The 10,000-nt window shown below is 46.7% G+C and overlaps 1 protein-coding gene and 1 long non-coding RNA gene across 7 annotated transcripts in view; one reads left to right on the top strand and one right to left on the bottom strand.

The window, feature by feature from the left end:
* LOC135111748 (somatostatin receptor type 2-like) overlaps positions 1-10,000 on the bottom strand; it is a 64,996-nt gene that overhangs the window by 91 nt on the left and 54,905 nt on the right. For both annotated transcript variants that reach the window (XM_064025436.1, XM_064025437.1), the window contains exon 2: positions 1-3,622. This exon is cut by the window's left edge and continues 91 nt beyond it. In XM_064025436.1, coding sequence (XP_063881506.1) covers positions 2,142-3,434 — 1,293 coding nt within the window. In that variant the 5' untranslated portion in view covers positions 3,435-3,622 and the 3' untranslated portion in view covers positions 1-2,141. The remainder of the gene's footprint in view (positions 3,623-10,000) is intronic.
* The window catches only part of LOC135111749 (uncharacterized), a 198,460-nt gene that overhangs the window by 164,036 nt on the left and 24,424 nt on the right, over positions 1-10,000 (top strand). For all 5 annotated transcript variants that reach the window (XR_010273898.1, XR_010273897.1, XR_010273895.1 and 2 more), the window contains 2 exons: positions 1,080-1,174; positions 4,614-4,716. This is a non-coding gene — a long non-coding RNA (uncharacterized LOC135111749). The remainder of the gene's footprint in view (positions 1-1,079; positions 1,175-4,613; positions 4,717-10,000) is intronic.

Below are 10,000 nucleotides of genomic sequence, written 5' to 3'. Positions count from 1 at the left end.
CCACCTCTTTATTCATCTATCCATTCCTTTTTTTTTTCTATTTTTCCTTCATTAATTTTCATGTTTTCTCCTTCTCTTCATCTCTTCCCTTTTTTCACCTTTTATTGATTTCCATTTTTTTTCTTCTCTCCATCTCTTTCCCGGTTTTTTTTTTTTTTATCACTTCACCCTCCATTGATTTATCTCTTCTTCATCTTTCCATTCCTTCGTTTTTTTCCCCCCTTTTTCCCCCTTCATTGATTTCCACTTTTTTTTCATCCCCCTGCCTCTTCTTTTTTTTTCATCCACCATTTATTTCCACCTTTTTTCCCATGTCTTTTTTTCCCTTTCCTTCTTCCATTAACTATGCATCTTTTTCTTTCTTCTCTTCATCTTTTCCTTTTTTTCTCTATCCTTTCCTTTCTCTCCCTATGTCTCATTTACCCCTTTTTATCTCTTGTTTTCACTATTTTTCTTTTCTCATCCAACAGCGATTCAATTATGATTTTTTTCCCAAACTAAGCTAACCTAATATTTACCATTCCGTCATTTTTCCTTGCTTTCCTTGTTTCCATATCCTCATTGCCTGTTCTCATTACTGTTCTCTTTTTCCTGTGTTCTATAATTGTTTCCTTTTCCTGTTTCCCATATTATTTTTTTCAAATTTTTCCATTCCCCCATATCCTCATTTCCTTTTTTCCGGTTTTCCATACCATTCTTTTCTCTTAAGTGTTCTACAAATAATTTTTTTTTCTGTTCTACACCCATTGTGCTCTTCTCCTGTTCTTCATACTCTTCTTTTTTTTTCTTTTTTTTTTCCTTTTTTTCTGTTCTCATATCCTCATTTTTTAATTATATATATTTTTTTTTCATGTTCCCCATACCATTCTTCCGATTTCCCTTGTTCTCTAACATCATTTTCCTTTTCTCTTATTCTCTATATCATTTTTTTTCTTTCCTGCTCCCCATACCATTCTTCCCATTTCCCCTGTTCTCCACATCATATCATTCTCTAATTTCCACAGCTTTTTTTTTTTTTTTTTGCTTATTTTCCAGACCCCATTCCGGTGTTTTTCCAGGTTAACTTTTTTTTTTTCCAGGTCCGGCGCGCCACAGTGGCTTAGTGGGCCCTCGTTACGGCGCAGTATTAACGCGATGAAGCGCATTAAAGGTGAAGGCAGTCACGGGAACACAGGTGAGAGGCCACCAGGTGAAGGGGGAGGAAAGGGGAGGAAGGTGGATAGTGGGTAGGGAGTGTAGGAGGGGGGAAGTGGGGTGTATGTTTGTGTATGTGTGCGTGTGTGTATTTGAGTTGAATTGAATTTCCTGGTCTCTGTGTGTGTGTGTGTGTGTGTGTGTGTGTGTGTGTGTGTGTGTGTGTGTGTGTGTGTGTTTATACGTACATGACTTAAGGTAAGGAAACATACAGACAGGCAGACAGACAGAAAAGCGTGTGTGCGTACGTACAGGGGCTTCAAACTGTACGTAGACACACACACACACACACACACACACACACACACACACACACACACACACACACACACACACACACACACACACACACACACACACACACACACACACACACACACTTATGCATTTTATTTCCAACATGATGAGGAACGAAATAAGCTTAGGACATTTGGGAGGAAAGGAGGGAGAGGAGGAAAGGAGGACGAAGGGAAGGGAAGGGAAAGGAGGGATGGAGGGGGGGAAGAGGATTATAAGGCTCATAGAGAAGGATTTCCTGCCACGCTCAAGGGAAATCTACCTAAGTCCCTCTGCAAAGTGCTTCGAGGCAACAAAAAATAATAAAATAAATGATGAGAAATGGAGGTGCGGTTGTGTGGAGGAAGTGGTGGTGGTGGTGATGACGTAGGATGGTGATAGTCGGTGGTGGTGGTGGTGATATTAGAGGTGTTAAGGGATAATGAATTGATAATGATTGCTGATTGTTGTTGATCGTGAGTGTGGCGGTGTGTTGTGATGCACAAAGAGGAAGGGAGGAAAGAGAGGAAGGGTGGGCGTGGGGACAGAGGGAGAGTGGTGGGCGGAGGAGGCAATGGCCGGCTGGCGGCGGGATGGAAGGCGCTCGGGATCAGCTCAGGCATACAGGTTAATGGGAAGCAGCACGTGAGGGAGGGGAAGGGGCGGCGGCACTACAGGTGTGAAGTGATGGGCCGCCCGTTGAGGAAGGCGTCGTCGCGAGGCTGCAGAGGGCGTCGAGTGGGCGCCAGAGGCAGGGGGCTGAGCTCCCCGGGGCCGTCCTTGGGCGTCTTGGCGTCCTGGGTGGGTCTGGGGGAGCGCGGCGGCAGGGTGGAGCCGGCGCGGCGGCGTGGGAAGAGCGAGTTCTCCACCATGAGGACGTTGTTGACGTCCCTGCGGGCGGCGCAGGTGCACGCCTTCAGGAAGCTCTTCTTGAAGTTGTCGCTGAGGAAGGCGTACAGGATGGGGTTGATGGCGGAGTTGATGTAGGAAAGTGACGAGGACACGATGAACAGAATCACCATGAAGCGGCTCTGCACCTGCTTGTCCACGCTGTTGGTGAGCGCCAGCTGCAAGGCCCAGTAGGGCAGCCAGCACAGCACGTACACCGTGATCACCGTCAGCACCAGGCGCGTCACTCGCCGGTGACTGCGCTTCTTGCTGGACTTGTTCCTCATGCCCACCGCCTTCAGCTTGAGGATTACCATCGTGTAGAAGATGAAGATGAAGGTAACGGGGCAGCCGAAGGCCAGCACGAAGGAGTAGATAGTGAAGACGGTGTAGCCGCGCACGCCCACGGAGTCCGGCCAGTAGATGTTGCAGCTGGCCTGGCCGTTGCTCTCGTTGAGGATGTTGGAGTACATGAAGACGGGCACGATCATGAGGGCGGAGAGCGTCCAGGCGGTGAGCGACACTAGCTTGGAGATCATGGGCGTGCGGAACTTGGGCGAGCTGATGGGGTGACACACGGCGATGTAGCGATCGGCGCTCATGATGGTGAGGAACAGCGAGCTGGTGAACTGGTTGAGCGAGGTGGTGATCATGTACAGCTTGCACATGATGAAGCCAAAGGGCCAGTACTCCATGATGGTGGTGGTCATCAGGAAGGGCACGCCGATCACGAACAGCTCGTCCGCGATGGCCAGATTCAGGATGTACAGGTTGGTGACCGTCTGCATCTTGGAGAACCTGGTGACCACGTAGATGACCAGCGTGTTGCCGCACAGCCCCACCAGGAAGGCGAGGGCCAAGAACACCACAGTCACGTGCTGCACGGTCTCGCTCAGTAGGGGAAACATACGGCCGTCGAACACCTCGCCGTCGTTGGTGCAGTTGGTAGCATTGAGTCCCTCCGCCAGCGACAGGAAGGAGCAGTTGAGGGGCGCCAGGTCCCCGAGCATCTGCGACACATTGCCGGTCTCCTCATGCTCCTCCCCGCTTACCAGCAGCTCCCCCGACATGCTCATCCCGCTCCTGAGGAAGTGACTGGCGGGAGGCTTGGCGATGTCGCCTCACTCGCCGCGCTGGGTGTCACTGCCACTCAGGAAGCGACGCCCGGCGCAGGCTAGGCACAACGGCATGTCTGGGGACGGCCTGGGGGCGGCACCGCGCCGCTCAGGGCCTGGCGGGGGTGGCGGCGTCTTCTTGAAAGGTCCTGCCGGAAGGATAAACAAGTTTACTCAGGGGAATTCGCTCGCGTGTGACGTCAATATGTAGAACCCTTCACAACACCCTGCCCTTCACTGCCGCCTTCACTGCCGCCTCCCCCACCACCACCACCACCACCACCCCCTCCCCCAATCCAACCCCCACCACCACCATCCCCCCCCCCCACCGTCTCGTGTTTATCCTTCTAGTCAAGGACTCCTGGTAATGGTGAAATAGAAGCCGAAAAGAGCCCGCGTGGCCCTCGCAGCACTGACAGTCACCTGGTGAGGACAAAACTTTTCCCCTTCACTGACATTTCAGACCCTTCTTTGGTACTCAAGACCCCGCCTCCCTTGCTCCACCCCGCTCCTCCGCCTGCCTCACCAGCATATCTACTCGCACACCTCGCGGCCTCGCATCGATAAACTCTACGACACGCACGCACGCCTCACTAGCTTAAAAAGGACCTGTCACAGAGCAAGAGGTGGCCCGGCACACATCGACCCCCACATCAAATACAACCACGCCTCGCTGACGTTAAGGCGCGGGAGGAAGGGAGGGGCAATTACTGTTATTAAAACACCACTTACGTATCACCTATTTCCCTTCTTTTCTTTTTACCTATCTCCTGTTTCCCTTCTTTTTCTTTTATGTAAGTGTTCCTTTTATCTTGTTACTGTGACGAAAAGATTGAGAGGTGAATTAATGTTAGTATTAAAAATCTCCCCCTCCCTCTTTCTCTCGTGCCCCGTGTCGCCTCCAGGTGGATGATTCATTAGTCGCGGCTTTCACAGGTGACATATTGTCGTTAAGCCGATTTTGTTTTGCGGCTGTTAAATCTCTTTATTTAATTTACCATAGTGGTAATTGGTTTAATTGCTTCCTCTCTCTCTCTCTCTCTCTCTCTCTCTCTCTCTCTCTCTCTCTCTCTCTCTCTCTCCTCTCTCTCCTCTCTCTCTCTCTCTCTCTCTCTCTCTAAATCGTTTTCCTTGTTGCAGGTCAGAGAGAGAAAAGACAGAACAGAGGAAAAGCAAAAACAAAAACAAAAAAAACAAGAAAAAAATGACTGACAGCTGGAGGAAACAGCACAGAATGGAAACCGTGAGTAGAAACACCTGTTGCTCTCTCTCTCTCTCTCTCTCTCTCTCTCTCTCTCTCTCTCTCTCTCTCTCTCTCTCTCTCTCTCTCTCTCTCTCTCTCTCTCTCTCTCTCTCTCTCTCTCTCTCTCGGGACCGATCTCGTGTTTGCCCGAGTTTCCGCCCTTAAGGGATATAGTGCTGATAGTGACGGTGATGGTGACGGCAGAGGTGCTTTGATAGTGAGGGCCATGGTGGTGGTGGTGGTGGTGGTGGTGGTGGTGGTGGTCATGGCATTAATGTGGCTGTGAACGGTAAACAAAATGCGCGATCGAGACGGCAATAGGAACGTGAGAGGAACAAAGAGGAGGAGGAGGAAGAGGAGGAAGAGGAGGAGAAGGAAGAGGAGGAGGAGAAGGAAGAGGAGGAGGAGGAGGAGGAGGATTTGAGTATTGGGAGAGTAGACAGGGACGAGGAGGAGAGGAGGAAGTAAGGAAGTGGAAAGGGAAGAGAAAGAGGATAAGGAGGATAAGGAAGAAGTGGGAAAGTGGAAGAAGGAGATTGAAGAGGAGTGGTAAGGGAGGAAACGAGGAGAAGGAGAAGGTGGTGGTGGTGGTGGTGGTGGTGGTGGTAGTGGTAGTGAAAAGGAAGACGGAGATGCCAGATGAAAAAAATAAAAAATAAAATAAAAAATGTAGAATAAAAAGAAATGGTGAGAATGAAAAGAAGGATAAAGCTGACGAGAGGGAGAGAGGAGGAGGACATGAAAGATGAGAAATACAGGGAATTGGATAGCATGAAAAACAAAGTAAGAAGATTAAGATTGAGTAGAGGAGAGGATAAAAACATGAGAAATGAGACGGGAGGAGGAGGAGGAGGAGGAGGAGGAGGAGGAGGAAGAGGAGGTAGAAAGAGGGCGAGTAAGAGGAAGGATTGCGAAAGGGAAGGGAATAATAATAATAACTGCGCTTAGAGAAAAATTAAGGAAAGAAGAACAGAAAAAAAAAAGGAAGAGGAGGATGAGGGAGAGGAAGAAGACAGGTACGGTGAAATAGTAAGCTTTCTCAAGACACTACAACCTTAAGAAGCAAGACAGTGATATTCTTAGTAATATTCTCTTCGTGAATTTGAATGAAAACGAAAAAAAAAGTAAAAAAAAAAACAATAGTGGAGAAAGACGAAGAAAGGAAGAAAAGGAAAAATATGAAAGTAAGAAAGGAGGAAGAGGAGGAGGGAAATAAAAGCAATGTAGACAGTAAATAGAGAAGGAGGAAGACAGATGCGTTGATAAAGGGGAGAAAGAATGAGAGAGGATAAACGTGGACACAAGGGAAGGTGGGGGGCAAAGAAAGATAAATAGACAGATGGGGAGACTGGGGAGGAGGAGGAAAAGGAGGAGGAAAAATAGAAGCAGGGAAGGGGAAAGAGGACGAGAAGGAGGAGGAGGAGGAGGGAGTAAAGGATGAAGGACAAGACACAAACAAACACGGAATAGAATTGGAAAGGATGACAAGGAAGAAGATGAATGCATGGAGAGAGAGAGAGAGAGAGAGAGAGAGAGAGAGAGAGAGAGAGAGAGAGAGAGAGAGAGAGAGAGAGAGAGAGAGAGAGAGAGAGAGAGAGAGAGAGAGAGAGAGAGAGAGAGAGAGAGAGAGAGAGAGAGAGAGAGAGAGACTATATAAAGAGGAAGACGTGGAAGAGGACATAGAAGAGGTGGAGAACAATAGGAACAAGAGGAGAGGAGAAGAGGAGGAGGAAGGGACAGGAGTAGGAGGAGGAGAAGAGACCTCACAAACTACCAAGTCTGATCTCTCTTCTACTTCTACTACTACTACTACTACTACTACTACTACTACTACTACTACTACTACTACTACTACTACTACTACTACTACTACTACTACTACCACCACCCTCCTCTTCCCTCACTGCAATACGAGGCAGGTAGGGACAAGAAATGCTGTTCTATCTGTATCCATCTGGCTTCGTTCATCCTCGCTTTGCACGAATAAACACAGTATCGTTTTGGCCCAAATTGATGCTGCCTTAACTCTTCCTTCCTTCCTTCCTTCCTTCCTTCCTTCCTTCCTTCCTTCCTTCTTCCTTCCTTCCTTCCTTCCTTCTTCCTTCCTTCCTTCCTTCCTTCCTTTCTTTCTTTCTTTCTTTCTTCCTTCTTTCCTCCGTTCTCTGCTTTTGACTCCTTCCATTCTCCTTTCTTCCCTTTCTTCCTTTTTGTTTCCTCTTCCTACCTTCCTCCTTTCCCTCCTTTCCTTCTTTTTTCCGCCACCTCCCTTCCTTTTTTTGTTTCCTCTCCCCTTTTCCTCCTCCGTTTTCCCTTCCTTCTTTTCTTTTTGTTGCGACCCACCTCCTTCCTTCCTTCTCTTTTTTTTTGCCTCCTTCCTCCTCTACCTTTTTTTTTGCCTTCTCTTCCTTCCTCCTTTGCTTCCTCCCTTTCTTCCTTCTTTCCTTCCTCCCTTCCTTTTTGTTGTTACATCCTCTTCCTCCTCTACCTTTTTTTGCCTTCTCTTCCTTCCTCCTTTGCTTCCTCCCTTTCTTCCTTCTTTCCTTCCTCCCTTCCTTTTTGTTGTTACATCCTATCTCCTTCCTTTTTTTCCTTTTTCTTTTTTGCTTTCTTCCTCCCTTCCTTCCATTTTTAGCCTCCCCTCTTCCTCCTTCCCTTTATTGCCTCACTTAGTATATATGAAAAGATTACTTTGTTTTATCCTACATCCTCTAAAATTTTCTCATTCTTTCCATCCTCCCTTTTTATTTATTGCCTCCTCTCCCCCTTCCTTCCTTCCTTCCTTCCTTCCTCACTGTATATGGAAGGACGGAAGGATAAATGCTCGATCTTATACCCTCAATATTTTTCTGTCCCGTACATATTTTCGTGTATGGTGATTGAATTGTATGGTTGGTGTGGTTGTGTTGATTGGAGCGGTGAGAATAGGAGGGCGAGGGACGGCTGGAGGGAACGTGGATGAAGGAAAAAAAAAAGGTAAGAGGGAAAGGAAGCTTAGAGGGAAGAGACACAAGGAAGAAAGAAGGAAGGTTGAAGGGAAGAAGGGTAGGAGGGAGAGGGAACAGTGGAGGAAAAAGACGCAAGGAGGAAAGAGAGAAGGTACGAGGGGATAACAGCTAGGAAAGAGAGGGAAGGCTAGAGACAAGAGAGATAAGAAGGAAAGAATGAAGGTTGGAGGAAAGAAAGGTAGGAGGGAGAGAGAAAGGTTGGAGGTTGGAGAGAGAGACGTAGGAAAGAAGGAAGGTGAGAGGATAGAACGGTAGGAGGGAGGGGAAAGGTTGGAGGTTACAGAAACAAGGAGGGAGAGGGAAAGCTGGAGGGAAGGAGGGAGAGGGAAGGCTGGAGAGGAGGAGGGAGAGGGAAGGCTGGAGGAAAGAGAAACGTAAGGAAGGAAAGAAGGAAGGTTAGAGGGAAAAGGGTAGGAGGGAAAGGAAAGGTTGGAGGCTAGACAAGGAGGTAAGAAGGAACGTTGAACGAAAAAGAAAAAAAAAAAGGGGGAGGGAAGGTTGGAAGTTAAAGAGACAAGGAGGAAAAGGAGGGTAAGAGGAAGAGGGAAAAGAGATAAAGAAGGATAGAAGGAAGGTGAGTGGACGGGAAGGTAGGAGGGAAGAGGGACAAAGGAAAGTGACAGGGAAAAGAAAGGTAGGAAGGTGAGAGAATGAAGGAAGAGGGGAGACAACTGATGCATATTCCGTGAAACTCAAAGGATGGTATATTGACGAATCTCTCTCTCTCTCTCTCTCTCTCTCTCTCTCTCTCTCTCTCTCTCTCTCTCTCTCTCTCTCTCTCTCTCTCTCTCTCTCTCTCTCTCTCTCTCTCGTACCCACACCTCACACACACGCTCAAACGCCGCGACAAACAAATGTGACGCGGGACATGCATGAACCCACTAATCGCTTCCACCGCCTCGGCTTCGCTCTGAGTTCTCGTCCCCCCCCCAAGGCAGAAGCAATAAGCCGTGACAGGACAGGGAAGACACCCCCCCCACTACCCCCAACACACCCCGCCACTACCCACGTTTGGATCAGCAACTTGTTCACCTGTAAATGAAACGCAATACAAGACAAGTAGAAGTTGAGGGAAGTGAAGTGAAGTGGTGTGGATTTTTTACTGTTATTGATGTTTGTGTGTGTGTGTTTTCTTGTCGCTGGAATATTAGACGCGATGTGATGTCAGTGTGATGAATGGTTGTTACGTAATGGTGTGCAAGAGTGATGTTTAGTTAGTGGTCGTGGTGGTCTTAGTAATTATTGCAGCAATGATAGTAAGTTTATTTCTCTTCGTTTCTAATATTGTGTTGAGTGGTGGGCTTACCATGATGATGATGATAAAGGTGATTACTGTGATCCTTCTTGGTCGCTAATGGCAAAGGGAATTACTTAGGAGGAGAATGATAATAATAATAATAATAATAATAATAATAATAATAATAATAATAATAATAATAATAATAATAATATACACAATAAAATAATTTATTTGCGCTTAACAATAAAAAGTTAATCAAATAATATTTACAACTGATAGTAATCATAAGTCACAGCATAACATCACTTTATTTATCCAGTTAAATAGAGAAAAAGCTGTTTTTTTACCGGAAACTAATAAATAAAAGCATCCATAATAATAATAATAATTGTAGTAATAATAATAATAATAATAATAATGAGAGGGAGAGGGAGAAGAGGAAAGACAACGGTTTACAAATTCATTCTTCCTATGTTGAGTTGTTTCGTGGTGTTATTTTTTTCAAGCAGAATTTTTTTCATCTCTATTGTTTAGAAAGAAACAAACCAAAGGGACACACACACACACACACACACACACACACACACACACACACACACACACACACACACACACACACACACACACACACACAAGCTACAAGTTATGATCCCTAGAGCGTCTTGTTAACGAGGCTGTATAACTGGATTTCACTTGTTAATCACACCACTTAACTCTCACTACACACACACACACACACACACACACACACACACACACACACACACACACACACACACACACACACACACAGTCCATCCAAAGTATGATAATTACAACATTTTCTTCTCTTCTAATCTATTTTCTCTAGTTTTCTTTTCTCTTCTCTGTCTCTCTCTCTCTCTCTCTCTCTCTCTCTCTCTCTCTCTCTCTCTCTCTCTCTCTCTCTCTCTCTCTCTCTCTCTCTCTCTCTACTCTAATTGAAGGTAACTCGAGTCGGGGCAAGGTAAGGAAGCAGTGGAAGGGAAAACTGGGGGAAAAAGGAAAAAGAAACCATGCT

Source organism: Scylla paramamosain, chromosome 22 (assembly GCF_035594125.1).
Source record: "Scylla paramamosain isolate STU-SP2022 chromosome 22, ASM3559412v1, whole genome shotgun sequence".
NCBI classification, from domain to species: Eukaryota; Metazoa; Arthropoda; class Malacostraca; order Decapoda; family Portunidae; genus Scylla; species Scylla paramamosain.
The sequence above is the reverse complement of the archived record's forward strand: the minus strand, read 5'-3'. Positions and strand labels throughout refer to the sequence as shown.